Below are 17232 nucleotides of genomic sequence, written 5' to 3'. Positions count from 1 at the left end.
ATGCCAATAATTCGTGTTATAATTTGAAATTTATCAGTAATTTTTAAGTGGACCCCCAACATTTTGTAAGTAGATGCTTTTGATAATTTGAATTTTGAAACTGTCTCGTTAACTATAGTATATTTGATCTGAATTAATTTATATTTTCAATGATTATGAATACATAAAATGTATTCACATCTTAATGTTTCATAAAATGTAAGACAATTCATAAATTACTACACAACCAATAATTTTATCAAAGCCTGCTTTTTCAATGCATAAATACTTAAATTGTTGCCCACAATTTCTAACCAATTTGATTATATGAACAAGAATAACAAAGGGACTCTAATAATCCTTGGCACTATGTACAAAAAAGCCACCAACAGCATTATCAACATATACATATATATATACATATGATCAAGACCATCTTCATATATACAAGCTGAGATCCAGCACCACTGCTTCTGCACATAGCCAGGCTGCACGACGACGGCGAATCAAGCGCTGAAGCCCCTAATGAGAGAGCTCCAAGAGTTGGAAGGGAAGGTAGTGCAGGCTTGTGCAGAAGCCTCGGCCATCGCCTCACTCTTCACTCCCGCGTTGCAGATGTTGGCAAAAGCCCGCATGTGCTTCATCCCATACTGGGATAGTGCCCCACAGCGCGCCTCGAATGTCCTAACCTGTGGTTGAAGAGACGAATGAACGCGTTCTTGATTGAAATTAGGAGGGAATGAAATGAAGATGCTATGAATGTTTTTTGGGATGTTTTAGTGTTTGTTATTACCATAGTTTTCATGCAGCTCCAGTCTTCGACAAGAGGCTTGCCTGTAGGTTGGACGTAGTTCATGACTTCGTGGCTCTTCTCTATCCCGAAGAGGAGTTTTCCGATCAGTTTGATGGTGTTGTCAATGTGTGCGCGGTGTGCCATAGCTTCAGCAAGCTGGTTCTGAGCTTCAGCCTTGCGATCAGAGCCCTCAGCAGCCTTCCGGAACTGCAAGTGGGAATCAAAATAAGAAGCACAAATCGAGGAAATGTGACATTGATTCTCATTTGATCTTTTTATCCTATGATTAATTTGATCAAACTCGAGTTTGTTACACATACCTTATGCCAGAAATGCAGAAGATCAGCGTCGCGCTGGTTGACAGCTTGTGAAGACGGCGACAGAGAATTGTCCTCCGCGAAAGTGGCATTATCATTAGCAGGATCTGTGCCCATATACAGATAAAGAGCCTCCACGCTCAGCTTCACGTCGCCAAATTGCATAACGTGGGAGCCATAGTAACCATTGTCATTCGCTGTTCGCTTCTTGACCTGAAAATGCAAGAAAGAAAGGTCATATTTGTTCAATAAGCAGAGGAAATATTTAGTTTCGCAAGATCTTACCAGCTCGTACTGCTGCTCCAAAGTTTCAGTCCGGAGATTGTGCCTGTCACTGTTGATAAACACCACAAAGTCAATATTCATCAGGAAAATATAGTAGTTTCAGAACTAGTTCCAATGACTCTTACAAGAGGGATCATCCACGTCCGAGGAAACTCTCTTATTTGCATACACGAAGACCAAATGAAGTAAGAAAAGTTGAAGAATACATGATATTACCTATCTTCCATCCAGGCAATACTATAGAGGTCGCCCAAGCAGGTGTCATATTCGGGGGGAGGAGCCGGGTACTCTCCTGGGCAGTAGGTTCCCCAACTACTCTCTATAGCGTTTGATGCAGTTGTTGCATATATGTTCAAGCCTTCAGGAAGAAGACCTTCAAATATGCTTCCGGCTTCACATGCTTCCAAATAAAATACCTATGGCATAGTATGTAGGTATTTAGTGTTTTTATTGCTTCAGATATGTTTCACAAAAAATGAAGTATGTACTCAAATTACCAGGCTCTTATATGTCCGAGCAGCATGCTTCTGTTTCAAGACAGCATTTAGGTCATCCGCGTATATATATGGTCCGGCAGGCGTCCCTGGGCATACATAACTCATCAAGAATAATCAGTCCAACGCACAACAAAAACTCTGGTAAAGAGAATGTGTAGGATGGCATTGTCTATCATCAGCATAATGAAATAATGAAAGAAGAAATTTTACAAATAAAAGAGTTTACTAACCGAGAATTCCAGGACCACCATGATCTGTGTAATATATGAAGATGTGATCATTCGGACCACTGTCCACGACCTTTCCACTACCTCCTTTCACTGCAGATTTGTTGCCAAGAATCGCAGCATAAAAGTTTTCAGCATTTACCGCGCTTCCAACATAATCCTGCCAAAAATTAACTCTGTTAGGAAAAATTGAGCTTCTTCTACAGCTGACAAGAAACTAGGATACTTGAAACAAACATGAACCTTTGGACAAGAAACTAGGATACTTGAAACAAACACGAACCTTTGGAACTCCCTTGTACACGTCCTCACCATGCGGGTTGTTGATGATGACACCAGGCCGAGGGTTTTCTTTGTTATTGGCAATGTCATCATACATGAAAACTACAATATTTTCATCCTTCAGACCACCTTTCTTTAAGATTTGATATGCGTGGCACACGTCAGCCTAGCACAAAACAGAAAGAACATGCATCAGCTCCACTGCTCCGACACAGAGGAGAATCTGGACATCTCATCATTTACACATAAAACAAGCCATGAATAGCAAACTGCACCAATAGAAGAAAGCAACGTATATCTTTTTTGCTTTACATGTTCCCTTTTGCAACTTCACTTTCGTTATTAAATCATAACTCGATATTTTCCCTTATAATTACTTGCCCCGATGTTCATGCCAAGTATACTAGTAAAAAATTTCTTGGTTCCAACATCAATGTCTTATATTAGTCACTAGTTAACAAGTAAATCATCATAGTTAGCTACCTACATAAAGAGAGGACGGAAGATCAATATTCTGAATGTTTCCTGCAACTCACTCATTAATCTCAACTACAATTCATTTCAAGGTCAAACTCAACATTGCAAGGAAAATCAAGGGCAGATGGATAAAGATGCATATCAAGAAAAGAAGAATATGAGAATTTTCAATTAGACAAGCATCAGCAACTTTAGTAATTTGACTCTCACGACAAAAAAAATACTCCGCTTGTATTATGTTTATGATTTATAATCTCTGTGGTCCCAACTATGACTCTGCCTTGTTCATTACTATAACACGCAATAGACAACTACTGGCTAAAATATATTAATAATTTATTATCTGTCATAACTTGCTTTCAATAATTTCTCTTCAGCCAAAGTAAAGGTTTGTAGCTGAGATTCTTATCTATGCCATATTTCGTTTTAATGAATTGCAACCACAACTTTTAAGAAATAAAACGCAGGCAAAGGATATTTTGAAAATCTCAGATAAGGATTAATATACTGAATAGAAAACTTATAGTTTAAGCAAACAAAAAGCCAAAACTAGAAAAGTACTGTAATCGCAATTGGCTACATAAAACTTGGTAAATCGTGAAATATTTTTCCAAAATTACCGTAATAAACGAAAAATGACAGAAGAGTTAAAACTAAGTCTATGCTGATTCAGTAACCATGAGCTGATAAACACACACACAGCAGTACAATTAAGATCTAAATCGGAAAAAAAATGTAAAGAAAAAGGAAAAACAGTAAAAAGAAGCAACACAAAAAAAACACAGAACTACGCTCCTCTGCAAAATTAGCTTCCAAAAACAAAAAAACAAAACTATTTCGTCGGCTGACTACCTGCGGATTTTCAGTAAGCATCAACGGCCATATATAAACAATAAATCAGCACAGAAATAAAATATCCTACAAAAAATTAAGAGAAATTTGATCGCGATCACCTGGTGCCTGTAATTCCAGTAGCCGGAGGATCCTGCGAAGAGGACGGCCCATCTAGTCCCCACGGAGTCGTCGTCTGCTCCGGCGTCGCTGTCCGCGGGCGCGCCACCGAAGAAGCGGCGAGCTTCGGTCGGCAGCCTGAGGAGATCGTGGCGGGCGTGAGCAACGGTCAGGATCGAGAGTGCAAGGACGAAGAGTGCACCGGCGGCGTAGCGTATCATTTTCCCCGATGTTGAAGGAATATAGGGAATTCGGGAGAAGTGAGGAGTGGGTGAAGAATCTAAACTGCGCGATTATATAGCCAGGAAAATTTTTGGTTGCGACTTACGTGAGCACAAATTATTAAATATAAGTAGTATAATTATTAATAACATTTTATTGTAAAAGTATATATGAATTGTTGAAATTATGTGTGATCAAAATCAGAACTTCAAAATTATACTGTATATGATTAAATCGTACTTACGTGACTAAAATAAGAAATTCGTAAATCTACGTGTACTATGTATTTTATGAATTAAATATAGTTATAAATTTCGTTTGCACTTTACGGCATTTGTGAGTATATAATTTGGCGTAGGAAATGAAAGGTCAAGACTTGATTGTTATGTATGATTTTATTTTATTTTGTAGAGTAACATAATTTATTCAAAAGGGTTAACAAAAGAGTATTATCCAATTCCATTAAAATGGGTTAGTATTACTTAGTATTTTGTTTTGTGTCGTAGGAGTAGTTTGTTGTGTGTCGTTTAAATACTGGGAAAGTCATCCATGATTTTTTATTGTGATTGGACATTTTTCTCTTCTATGGGCCAATGGGCTTTAGACAAATTTTTTGTTTTAATTACCCTACATTTAAATGTAATCCATAGGAAAAAAAAATGTAATCCATAACTTTAAATTGAATTCAAGTACTAGGAGTAGTATTCACTAATGTGTTTAATCCACAGTTTAAAATATTTACAGATCGATACATTATTTTTGTGGATATAGCTAAGCTTACCTCGATTGTTATTTTGATGCATTTATTGTTTTCTCCTTCTAATTAATCATTTATGTTATTTTGATGCATTTTCGATCAAAAAATACATTTAATTGAAAAGATAAGATTAGAATATTCAGTGGGAACCACCGTAAAAGAATAACCACTCGTATTAGCCTAGTGGTCCATATAATAAAAGTTGAAATTATCGCAAATTGTATTCAATGTGACAACGGCGTATTAAATTGATATTTTGCAAACTATTTTTTACTTTATAATTATAGCTACACTTAGAGTTTTATAATTATTGAAATCGGATTAAAGGGTCAATATTATTTCATTTAAGCTATATAAGAGTTTAACTCTAACATCCGTTAGAGTGGCATCAGAATTGTCCATCAATAATTATTGTCAAATAATTATCCATCGGTAATTTATGCATTTCTTTATCATGTATTTTGAAATTTTATATAGTTCAAATTACAAATCTTGCGTATCATCTACTTTATAAATGACATATTCTAAACGATATTTGAAATTTAATCATGCTAAAAGTCAACATTTACAACTACTTTATAATAACATTTGTTCATAAGTTTTGATATTTAAGTATGTGGTTGAGTGACAAGATGTGAAATCAAGGGTAGATTCATCAATAGAAAATGAATCTTCAAATATAGATAGAATCTTATGCACTCATCATGCCCACTCTAACTCAAGGACAAATGGATTGTATAATTGATATTATGTGATCGAATAAGATTGAATCAATCACATGATCACGTCACTTTCTATAATTATTTATACACAACAAATTGCAATATCAAGCATCCACTTGGTTGATAAAATTCTCATGATTTGGATATTTTTTTTGTTATTAAATCCTCTTGAGTCTTGTGATTAATTTTATTTTAGTGTGACAATATTTGTGTGTGTTTTTTCAGGAAGAAACAATTGTGAACTTATGGTATAGCATGCAATGTTTATCTACATATGGTCACATGGATATGACTAGTTCCATATATGAATGAACAATAATCATATGTCTATCTCAATAATATCCATACAATTACCCTGTACTAATAGACATGATCCCTTTCTGACGATAAAATTTTATGTTATGTCATATTTTGTTAAATAAATAGGGAATAAAGCAAGCAGAGATAATAATATTATTTTATTTTTAAAAAATTTGTCATATTTGTTCGTAAATTAAAAAGTACTACTATGTCATATTCATTGAAAAAAGAGAATACCTTTTTTTTAGGCATTTCATTTTGCCACAATAGCATCGTATTTTATGGATAAGTTACAACAAAACCTTGCTTATGCATAATTAACATATCATATAACTAGCAAACATATGTTGACTTAATGGTATAATAGTTAATATTTGAAATTATATATTTTGAATTTATCATGATATGACCTTTAAAATTTATATTTGTTAATATATATATATATATATATATATATAATACAAATACGTTAGGCGATATATAAATATCATGAGTGGTGCTTTCCATCTATTGGAGTTGGAGAAAGCAAAATATCTAGATCAAATTATCAATTAATGGGGGGTTCATATCAACTGCACCAGCATCCTATGCTTTTTTGGTTTCTAGTATAATAAGTATATTTGTGATTATTGGCAAAAATTAGTTGATTCACTTATACTTATAATGTAAAATATATTGTTAATTTACATGACTTAGTAAATAATTTACTTATCTTTGCTGTTCCTTATCACTCTGGGTTATACTAATTTTTGGGCGATTTGAGAGAGTTTTCATTGTTTTTTCAGCATAAAAAATTAGATTTTTTATATGCATATCATTGGTTTTAATGTTTGTTGCTTGAAAGCGAATATTTATAATATTACATATTTTACGAAAAATTACTACTATAAAATCAAATTTTAAGCTATAATTTAATTTAAGAATAATCCCTTTTTTTATACATGTAAGAGGTAAGGCCCATTAGATATACTAGCCCAAAAATAGAAGGCCCTTTAGATATCAGCACAACGGTTTAGATTCATATTGCGTTACAAATAAAAATATAAATATACTCCGTATTTGATTTTCCGCATTTGCGGCAGTGTTTGTTTAAGCTCTCTGCTACTCTGAAGTCGCGCGCTGCAACAGTTTCAGTAATCGAAGCTAGGTTTTTATTCCTCTCATTTTCTAAATTTGGTGTTCTTGATAATCGGTTTAAATTTGATCGTATTGCCAATGTTTCCGCCAATTTTTATGTGATAGTCAGGATATTTGTTTTTGTTAATTATGACTATTCGTTAGGGTTTATGGTGATTTCTAGGTGTAGGAGTGGTCTATGAGCTTCACTTGTTTTGAAAATTAGAGCAGTTGGTTGTTTCTTGGTTGTCTATGTTTAAAATGGTTTTGTTATTTTTCAGCTGTGTTTGTGTGTTGGAAGCTGAATCGTTTAGTGTATGATACCGTGTAGGAGCCATTGAATGTCTCTTTGTTTATCCCTGATTTGATTGTATTGTTTATCAGTTTATCTGGTGGCATTTTGTGTTGGAATATGTTATGTAATTGTAAACATATTTGTGAGGAGAGTTTGCGGAATTTTAAGATATCTGTTAAAGATCCTGTTCATTAGAGAAGGTATTCTTAATATTTTGTTAAAATAGTCCATAAGAGAGCTAATAGCTTCCGAATAGGTATAATCTGTGAGGTTCCTTAAGTAAAAAATGATTTTTAAATACCACCTCAGAATGCACGTTTTAGGCGTGTGCAGAAAAGAATCAATAAGGAAAAAAATTATACTAGTTAAATTGTGTTTGCTCTATAAGCCTAAGCCATGTATGCTATGAAAATGCTAATGCCTAATTTAATTTCCATATTTTTAGATAGTATAATCTTGTAGATTTCATTTCGTGGAGTTGTGGTATGATGAAACTTTATTGCATATCAACTACAAGCTTAATTTATTCCTAGCTAGTTGGTCCTATACGATATTATACTTGTTTAGTGTAAGTCTTGCTTATGTTTGTTTGAACAAGAATATTTGACCTGGACGCGTACTGCAGTAGTTACATGGAAGGACAAGAAAGCTTGCTTGACACACTTTTTGATGGGGAAAACTTTGAGGCCGGGCAAGATGTTGAGATGCTTGATGTAGAAGAGGGTGAGTTTGTTGAACCAATTCAAAGGACTAGAGCAGGAGAAAGTTCTAATGTTCATGATACTCAAGAAAATCAAGAATCTAACAGGCCAAGTTCAAATCAGAAGAAGAAGAAAAAGAAAAACAAGAGGAGGAGAGGTGGCAGTGTAGGTCCAAATGTAACTGATGTTAACAGGTCCGTATATGTTATGAGTCCTGTTCTCGTTCATTCAAAATATATATACTCTGTTATCTGGGATGTTTCCTGGTTTTTTTTATCTAATTACCTGCTACAGTTTCATATTTTTTGCTGTTGGTTTTATAAAACGTCTAGTTTTTCCTTGATTTTATTAGCATCTATTTCACAATTTTGGTGAATGACTTCTTCCTATGACACCTTCCTTAGGTTTGTTATCGATGCATGCAAGCGTTTGAGAGAGCCAAAATCTTATCTTATGTACACTGCTGTTGGTTGTCTTGGAGTGGCAGCTTTGAGTGATCTTATCAAAGAGGTAAATTGCCTTTCTAGTCTCTGTATACAGGCATCATTGCTAGAGATAGCTATTCAACTTTTTGCTATTTCAATACTGGTGAAGCAGCATCTGTTTTAATACTACAAACTGTTACTATTTGGATATAATTTTGTCGTATCAATGGGAAGTTCTGAGCTTTACTATGGTATTACATATGTGCTGTGTGTGTATTTTTCTTGAACTTTTAAAAAAAATTCTTTTAGTTTTGTTAGGTCATGTTGAAGTAGTCAAATAGGTAGTGGATTTTATGAAGAGTATGTAACATGAGGGATTTGCACCTCCAGTCCCTCATCCAAGGCTTTCAGTATAAATGTTGGAAGAAATAGGTAGGATTCTGACCCCCTCAATAATTTTTCGCTTGTGGATTTCTCATATTGCAATACGATTTTCTTCATATTTAATCATCTGTGATATTTCAATCCAGTGAAGTGTTTCAAAATTTCCAGAGCGAGATGATGGTCATAGACTCATAGATGAATCTGATTTCTTCAAATATCCTCACTATTTGGATGATTTCTGTTGGTATTTGTTTGATGTAGTTGGGAATAAAGGCCTGCTACATTTTCGTAGAATCATTCTTTTATTCTGACATCTCACTCCTAGTATCCTTTTCACTACACCGGGATTTTTTGTTTAAATTGTTGAATAATCCTAACATTATCCTGGCGGACCTCATGCCTTGAGACAACTATGAAAACTCATGTATTACTTGAAAATGAGAGTTTTGTAAAGCATCAATCCATATGGTTAGGTAACCCTGGAAATATTGACGTCATGACGTGGTAATTCAAGGTGAGACTTTGGTCGACTGTCCTACTCTACGTTCATGAGGACAACCTAATCTGATCCTCGATGTTGTCATCACTTACTCAGTAGGTTCGGATAGTCTCTTCCTATCTGTTAGACTTTTAACCCAATAACTGATGCACCACGGCTAATGATCACTAGAACTTATGTAAATCCGGCCTGCTATAATGAGAAAGCCCAGGCCGGAAGTAAATATTGGTGTGTGGTGAAAAGATGTATGATCCTGTAGTTAGTTTGTGCTTCAGCTAGAATTTTAGAAACTCTTGGAAATGATGTATAGCAAAACTTGCTAGTTTCATTTTTGTACAGATTCACTCTTATGAAAATTTAACATGAGAAACGAACATGTAGGTTGATGCAATCCAAGCTTGTGGAGGTCAGAAGACCTCAGATGGCAGCAGATTCCGTAGAGGTGGTGGTGTATTATGGAATATTATCAAAGTACGCGATCCAAATGCCTACAAAGAGATAATGAGACAAGGAAGAGAGTTTGAGGTATGTTTGGCCGTTGTTGTGCATGCATGTTTACTTAGATAATAACTTTTCTAGATTTGCATTTGCTTTAGTTTCATAGTCACGTCAATAGCCATCGTGTGCAAGCAGTTGCACCTCTGTACGTCGTTTTGGTGTAGCAGTCCATGTTTTGCTAGAATCAAACTATTAAATTATTCTCGTTCACAACGTTGCAGAAACAATTCAAGCAGCAGAAGCAAGAACCACCTGTGCAACACCGTGATGCTCCCTCCAAAAACGCACCTCTTGCTGGCAATCCATCGGATAATATGGATCTCGCACCTCACGATCAAATCCAGCACGAAGCCGGACCAAAACGTACATCTGCTCATGAACGGATACGAATGCCAGTTATATACGATGATTTTCTGGTCGGTGGAGAGAATTCCAAGGATAAATTAGCTGACGAGGAAGCTGCTGCTGCTGTTCCGGCAATGTAAGAGAACCGTTATTTTTTGCCTTTAAGTTAGATGCTTTTGATCTGTTGCCTTCTTTTTCTACACATGTTCTTCCGTATCTTCGGTGGGCAATTTTTGTCGATAAACTTTGCGGCCACTTCTCTTTCCCCTTTTCACCGTGTACAAAAACTTGTTAAATACTCTTATCTGAGAAGATGGATTTCCATCCGTATTATCAATCATTCGGTAACCATTTATAAAATTGCTTATATTTGCAAATATTTAGAGGGTTGATTTAATTCTGTTTTGTGTTTCCAACTTTTATATTCTGACATAAAAATGTCTCCAGTTTATGTGTGTGTTTCTAAATCTTGAAACTTTTGTATTTATGTCTTAATTGATATAATTTGGTTACAGAATTTTGAGTCAGCTCCTCGGGTTCTTGAAGCTGTAGGGTTTTTAAGAGACCATAAGTTGGGAGATATATTTCTAAAAAAACATCGAGTACACAAACTAGGATCAAAGGAGGAGGATCCCCTGCTGTGGCAATAACACAGCAGGGCATGCGGTGCTTAAAACGCATGAATTTGTTAACTAAACGCAATAGTCATGCTAACTTTTATTATGTTTAATTCACACCTTTTTATACACATTTTTATTCTATTAAATTGTAAAACGCACTAAAAATTACATTTGCATATTAGAGTATTTTATTATATGAAGTATGTTGACTTTGATAGTCATTCTTATTAATATTTTTTAAATTTATGTTTTTGCTATTACCAGTGAATTTAAATGGAAGAATTATAGTCGACCTTTTTTTTCTATTCACATTTTTTTAAAATACCACTTACCATTTTGTCTAACATACTTTGCACTCGGAATATTTGTATATGCTTTCTTTAATAATTATGTTCTTTTTAATAGTAATTTTTTAGTATTAATGATTTCAGACGAGCTAGACTTAATAGTATAATTTAGTTTAAGTTTTTTAGTATTAATGATTTCAGACGAGCTAGACTTAATAGTATAATTTAGTTTAAGTTATTTTGTACCTAATCCTTTTATTTGAGGAATAATGTTCAATTATAATTCATAAATATAGGAACTTTATATATAAGTGAAAGTACCAAAACATATAATTAATTATTATTCCTAAAATAAAAGGATTATGCAAAAATAATTAAAGGTGAACTATATACTAATTCCTATTAACCGCTGCAAACATCAATTAAAAAAATATTAATAAGAATAACTATCAAAGTCAACATACTTCATATAATAAAAATACTCTAATATGCAAATGTAATTTTTAGTGCGTTTTACAATTTAATAGAATAAAAATGTGTATAAAAAGGTGTGAATTAAACATAATAAAAGTTAGCATGACTATTGCGTTTAGTTAACAAATTCATGCGTTTTAAGCACCGCATGCCCTGCTGTGTTATTGCCACAGCAGGGGATCCTCCTCCAGGATCAAAACCATATTTACACAAAACATTTCCTACTTTCACTTAATATCTTAGTATTCAAATATCATGGTTTATACATCATATCATGTATTTGGCTATGCTATTGAAGTGGGCTAAACCCCAGTAGACTTCAAGACTCTGTATGTATATATATCAAGATATAAATCTAGAGTGATTTAGATTGCAAAAATAGACAAATAACAGTGCAATCATCCCTTTTTGAGTTGGGAAACTTGTGTTTCCATATTGCAATTGCTGCATCAACCACTGCCTTTGCTGCTACCTCTTCATTATCTGCAGCCGCTACCATCGACACTACTTCCTCGTTGCTCAGCACATCCCACACCTTCAATCAAAATAATTAGATATTTTGGAAAATCGAATCAATCCTTTCTAAAATTCATAATTAATTCTAATATGATTTCTTTTTCTTTAAAAGTTTGCTCACCCCATCTGTCGCCACGACAAGAAACTCGTCCTGGGGAGTGATCCGGTGGTGGGAGACCTCTGGGATGCAAATAATGCCATTGTTTTTTAGCACGAAATCCCCAAAAGGTCGAGACATAGCGAGTCCGGGCGAGTCGTCATAAGGCAGCCAGACTCTCTGTATATGTGGCTCTTCTTTTAGTGCAAACACTCTCCCTTTACACTTTGTAATTCTCTCTGCTTCACCTGCAAAAGTATAAAAAACACATTTTTCAAACATCCCCAACTATTTCATGCATATATAGTGTGTGTAGTGCGTGTAAACAGTTTATTTGAAAAAATGTGGTTTCTCTTCTTACATGGCACCCCAGGCTTGAGATCATTAGTCAACTGATCGGCCACGATCCCATTCTCGCTCCTTGTCCCTAGAACTGCTCTCGAATCTCCAAGATTTGCAACCGTCAGATCTTCAGCCTATCATCATCGCCACCACACTTCGTAAATAAAAATCAAACACACTTTCTTTTACTCTAGAAAATGTCCTCAACTTACGTTTACTTTATAAACAATCTATGAAGTCGGGATTCTCGACTTTTGGGGCAAAATTGCAATTTCGACAAAGTTCGAGTTATACACTAGTACAGTATAGTTAATCATTTACCTGTCTAGTTACGACAGTAGCAGTTGTTCCACTACAAGAGCAATCCAATGTTTCAAGAAATTGTATCTCTCTGTCTACAGCCTTGAATGAAGTTATGCAAGCTTCTTTCCATCTTTGGAAATTCTTGCTTTGATCACTCCCCATTTTTTTGTGGTTGAGAAGGAGAGAAGGTAGCCTGTTCCTCACAATCTTGCTCACTGTGTGCCCATTCTTTCCATGCCCATCAAACACTGCACAAATGGCCCCTTCCTCGACTCCGTAGCCCTGCCAAAAAACCCCCGATAACGTTACATGCTCGCTCGTGGTTTAGTCAGTGTTTTTAGATGGTACATGCGATACATGTGCAGAGGCGGACACATGTTTTTTTGAGTGATGTATTTCATATTCGAGATGTTGAAAAGTGAATTTTACTATGATTTGTATTGATGACCGGAACTTTTACACAATAATTCACACAAAATATCAAGTATTCAATAATATTATGGGCTTAAGCCCCTCGAGCCTCTCACTTCTATCTGTCACTGCACACATAAATAGATAAATTTTGTCCTAAGCCAAAATCAAAATAATATCGATATGTAATAAATCACTAGATTATTCTTTAGAATTTCAAAATCAAAACATGTGAAGATGTTACAAAATACCAAATTATGTAAGAATAAACCCTTCATTTTCATAATCCTTCAATGCAAATACAATACCTAACTATGAGAACATGTGTAGTTTGATGGATGAATTTAGGAGAAATTTTGTTGATGATCATAACTATTTGTAACAGTTCCGATGGGACATACATTTAGGATTCAAACCTCACTATTTTCCCTTCTCATCTTTTTTTATACAAAGAACATTATATAGTAGGAAATATGTTAGAGACATACCTGAAAAAGAAGAGTGATGGGGTGCGTACTAAACAAGCCCAACAGCAATGACGGCCCATCAGCCCAAAGCCCAAGGAAGAGTATGAGTTCGGCATTACCAAAGAGTTCGGCCTCAGCCTACAGCTCGGTAAAAGCCAACCTATCAAGCTCTGCTCTCAGGTCGGCATCAAGCTCTACTCTCAGATCGGCAACCAAAGCAGGAGTATGAGTTCGGCATTACCAAAGAGTTCGGCCTCAGCCTACAGCTCGGTAAAAGCCATCCAATCAAGCTCTGCTCTCAGGTCGGCATCAAGCTCTACTCTCAGATCGGCAACCAAAGCAGTTCGGTCTCAGTATTCGACCGAACAAGGAGTTAGTGGACCCATACAGGATGTCCAACACACCCACTACCACGTGGTGTCAACTCAGGCCACGATCGTAGGCCATGACCTACGCTACATCCACGATCTTAGGCCATGACCTACACGACATCCACGACTTAGGGTGGTGATGCAAGCCACGATCTTAGTTCAAGATATAAATAGAACTTAGATCAGATAGAAGGGGGTTAAGCTCTCTAGAGATAAAACATCATATAGCAAGTCTGTGTTGTAAGCTGTAAATCCCAGATCAAGCAATACAATCTTGCCCTCCCTTCTTCCCGTGGACGTAGATTTACTTCAGTAAATCGAACCACGTAAATTCCCTGTGTCGTAATTTACTTTTACGAGCATTCATCATCATCAATAATTCGCGGATTCATCACTGGCGCCGTCTGTGGGAAGCAGAGAACAAAATTTGTGATAAAGCGAATTTTTGATCCATTTTTTTCCACCCAAAAAATGCATACCAGATCGCAGAGTACCCGTATTCCTGCCCGTGAGAACCAGGAGGAAGCCAATCCATCCCATAGGTCTGGAAAACAGCCTAGGGATAAATCCACCACCAGTTCTCATGGCGAAGGAACAGGCCGCTCCAAAAATCGTCCCACTGAGTCTTCCCAGCAGCCTGATTTGAATAAGGCTGTCAAGCTGTTCTTGGCTGAGAAGCAGGATGAGTTCTTAGCCTTCCTGCAAAAGAGCCAAGAGCCGAAGACGAAAACGGAGGATTCTCCTTCCTCATCCAGACATGAAAGTCACTACCGCAGTAGTGCCGTGTCTTCCAGGAAGAAGAATCCTCAACCCCGACATATTCCTGTTCTTCCTCGGTACCGGAATCACAGGAGAACTCAATCTCCTCCATACCGACGAGATATCGGATTCGCCGTGTACGGAGCACTGAAGACTCCGTTCTCGGACGACATCACCCGAACTCCCCTACCACAGAACTACCGAACTCCGTCGATGACTTACGACGGGCTCGTGGACCCTCACGATTTCTTGGGGCGCTATCAGTATAACATGGCGAACCAGGGTCTCAACGAGGTCCACATGTGCAAGCTGTTTCCCGAGCTGCTCATCGGGAACGCGAGAAGGTGGTTCGATAGCCTCCCCCAGGGCAGCATCAGATCTTACCGAGATCTAATGGATGCCTTCCACAGGAGGTTCTTTCAGAAAGCGGAAGCCCGAATCACTTCGGCTCAGCTGCTTTCCATTCGTCAAGGTCGCGACGAAAAAATCAGCGACTTTATGACAAGATTCCACAAGGAATGCCTGCAAGTAGACGATCTCAACGATCTGCTTGTCATCTCGGCATTCCAAAATGGAATCTTGCCCGGAGCTCTCTACAGGAAGCTCGTTGAGTGCGGTCCGCAGACAGCTCAGGAAATGTGGGACATTGCGGACCAGTACTCCCGGGCCGATGAGGCAGACCGTCGCAAACGGTCGTTAGACAGCTCATCGTCCCGAGGAGACAGGAGGAAGCCCGATCATAGCGATCAGGGACATCCTCGCCGAACTCCTTTTGGCGATCAGGGACATCCTCGCCGAACTCCTTTTGAAAGGATTCAAAGGACTCCGGTGCAAGACAGATTGGGACCCCGTCTCAATCCCGAGAAGCCGCCCGCTCAGTTCGTACCGCTGAACAAGCCGAGAGCGGAAATTTTCGAACTACACTCTGACCTGTTCGAAAAGCCAAAGCGGATGACGAAATCTGCCGCGCGCCGACCCCAGGATAACTACTGCTCCTACCATCAAGACCACGGTCACGATACCGAGGAGTGCAGAAACTTGGCTGCAGGTATCGATGTTCTTGTGAGGGCAGGGACATTGAAAAAATACCAAAGCAAGCAGTCAAAGAAGAATAAGAAGCAGAGAGGTGCGAACTGCGCTCCTCAGGATCCGAAAAGGCAGCCGGATCCCGAAGACGATGACGAGCCGCAATATGATGGAGTAATCCTGACTATTGACGCTCTCCCTGCCGGGAAGACCAAGTCGTCCCTGAAGTCAGAGCGCAGAGGCTCCAATCGAGAAGAGCCAACGCATAAAAGGCTGAAGCAGGACGAAGTGATTACGTTCTCGGATGCTGATCCCGTCCCGGCCATCTCTCCTCACCAAGACGCCATTGTCATCCAAGCCGGAGTGGCAAACAAACTGATCCACAGGGTGTTTGTGGATACAGGAGCGTCAGTCAGCATTCTTTTTAAAGAGTGCTTCGACAAACTAGAAGTGGACCCAGCTCGGCTCAGCCCGGCTCCGCTTCCCCTGAAGAGCTTCGCCCAGGAGGACACCCGCCCTGAAGGTATTATCAGCCTTCCGATCACGGTGGGGAAAGCGCCTACTAGCTCCAGTACGATGATTGAGTTTTTCGTGGTGAAAGCTCGGTCCCCGTACAACGTCATCCTGGGAAGAGACTGGCTCAACACAGTTCGGGCCATTTGCTCCACTTATCACCTCACCATCAAGATCCCTACTAAAGGAGGGATAGCGGTCATCCGAGGTGACCAAAAGAGAGCAAAGGAATGTCTGCAAATTGCGCTTAGAAGTGCCGAGCAGTCAGATCGGCACCACCAAGCATAGCAATCACAGCAGCCGGAGTCAGAGGCAATGACCGAAGTCATACCGGAGCCGAATTCGATGACAGTTCAGCTGTACGAAGACGATCCATCCAGAACGGTTAAGATCGGCTTCGCGGGAACGCCTCTACTTCGGGAAAAAACCATCCAGCTCCTCAAGGAGTACAAAGACGTCTTTGCATGGTCTCCGTTGGACATGACCGGAGTGCCCCCCGAGGTAATCACTCATCGTTTAAATATTGATCCTTCGGTCCGGCCGATAAAACAGAAGCAAAGACTCTTTGCGGCAGAACGAAGTCAAGTCATCCATGACGAAGTCCGTCAATTATTGAAGGCGGATGTGTTATTCGAAGTGAAGTATCCTTCGTGGGTGGCCAATCCTGTCATGATCAAGAAAAAGGAAGGAGGATGGCGGATGTGCATAGATTTCACCGATCTAAATAAGCACTGTCCCAAAGATTGCTATCCCCTTCCGAACATAGATAAAAAAGTAGAAGCTCTGATAGGCTTTGAAATTTTTTGTTTTCTTGATCTATACAAAGGATACCATCAGGTTTTAATGGATGAGATTGACGCTTCAAAAACGGCCTTCATTACTGATTTCGGCATTTTCGCTTATAAAAAGATGCCATTCGGTTTAAAGAATGCCGGAGCCACTTATCAAAGGATGGTAGACAAGCTTTTTCGGCA

At 38.0% G+C, this 17232-nt stretch overlaps 3 protein-coding genes across 5 annotated transcripts; 1 reads left to right on the top strand and 2 right to left on the bottom strand.

Moving 5' to 3' along the window:
* Positions 1–233: 233 nt before the first annotated feature.
* On the bottom strand, positions 234–4097 carry LOC121752901 (vacuolar-processing enzyme-like). The gene is made up of 9 exons (XM_042147994.1): positions 3811–4097; positions 2382–2546; positions 2102–2258; positions 1872–1957; positions 1591–1790; positions 1375–1423; positions 1093–1302; positions 773–979; positions 234–668 (listed from the first exon to the last, which is right to left on the bottom strand). Exons 1-9 carry the CDS (start codon positions 4027–4029, stop codon positions 486–488), a joined length of 1476 nt encoding a protein of 491 aa, XP_042003928.1. The 5' UTR covers positions 4030–4097; the 3' UTR covers positions 234–485.
* A 2729-nt stretch (positions 4098–6826) lies between these two features.
* On the top strand, positions 6827–10808 carry LOC121751352. Of its 3 annotated transcripts, none has more exons than XM_042146073.1 (6): positions 6827–6956; positions 7846–8115; positions 8326–8431; positions 9611–9754; positions 9949–10208; positions 10588–10806. In XM_042146073.1, exons 2-6 carry the CDS (start codon positions 7853–7855, stop codon positions 10622–10624), a joined length of 810 nt encoding a protein of 269 aa, XP_042002007.1. In that variant the 5' UTR covers positions 6827–6956; positions 7846–7852; the 3' UTR covers positions 10625–10806. The 3 variants fall into 3 exon arrangements, with proteins under 3 accessions (XP_042002007.1, XP_042002009.1, XP_042002008.1); XM_042146074.1 differs by having other exon boundaries at positions 6877–6956; positions 7849–8115; positions 10588–10808; XM_042146075.1 differs by lacking the exon at positions 10588–10806 and having other exon boundaries at positions 6828–6956; positions 9949–10451.
* A 930-nt stretch (positions 10809–11738) lies between these two features.
* Positions 11739–12938, bottom strand: LOC121751433 (probable protein phosphatase 2C 33). The gene is made up of 4 exons (XM_042146175.1): positions 12730–12938; positions 12428–12542; positions 12091–12314; positions 11739–11988 (listed from the first exon to the last, which is right to left on the bottom strand). Exons 1-4 carry the CDS (start codon positions 12871–12873, stop codon positions 11809–11811), a joined length of 663 nt encoding a protein of 220 aa, XP_042002109.1. The 5' UTR covers positions 12874–12938; the 3' UTR covers positions 11739–11808.
* Between the last annotated feature and the right edge of the window lie 4294 nt (positions 12939–17232).

The sequence above is a fragment of the Salvia splendens genome, chromosome 10 (assembly GCF_004379255.2).
Source record: "Salvia splendens isolate huo1 chromosome 10, SspV2, whole genome shotgun sequence".
NCBI classification, from domain to species: Eukaryota; Viridiplantae; Streptophyta; class Magnoliopsida; order Lamiales; family Lamiaceae; genus Salvia; species Salvia splendens.
The sequence above is the reverse complement of the archived record's forward strand: the minus strand, read 5'-3'. Positions and strand labels throughout refer to the sequence as shown.

Bases quoted from the DNA above. Each gene is read 5' to 3' on its own strand.
- LOC121751433 (XM_042146175.1), bottom strand. From the start codon at position 12,873: ATGGGGAGTGATCAAAGCAAGAATTTCCAAAGATGGAAAGAAGCTTGC. The intron at 12,315-12,427 runs GTAAGAAGAGAA...ATACTTTTGCAG, and splicing joins TCTCAAGCCTGGGGTGCCAT to GTGAAGCAGAGAGAATTACA. The intron at 11,989-12,090 runs GTGAGCAAACTT...TTTTGATTGAAG, and splicing joins TTGTCGTGGCGACAGATGGG to GTGTGGGATGTGCTGAGCAA.
- LOC121752901 (XM_042147994.1), bottom strand. From the start codon at position 4,029: ATGATACGCTACGCCGCCGGTGCACTCTTCGTCCTTGCACTCTCGATC. The intron at 2,547-3,810 runs GTGATCGCGATC...GTTTTGTGCTAG, and splicing joins ACTGGAATTACAGGCACCAG to GCTGACGTGTGCCACGCATA. The intron at 1,424-1,590 runs GTAATATCATGT...GTTTATCAACAG, and splicing joins ATTGCCTGGATGGAAGATAG to TGACAGGCACAATCTCCGGA.
- LOC121751352 (XM_042146074.1), top strand. From the start codon at position 7,853: ATGGAAGGACAAGAAAGCTTGCTTGACACACTTTTTGATGGGGAAAAC. The intron at 8,432-9,610 runs GTAAATTGCCTT...ACGAACATGTAG, and splicing joins TGAGTGATCTTATCAAAGAG to GTTGATGCAATCCAAGCTTG. The intron at 10,209-10,587 runs GTAAGAGAACCG...ATTTGGTTACAG, and splicing joins GCTGCTGCTGTTCCGGCAAT to AATTTTGAGTCAGCTCCTCG.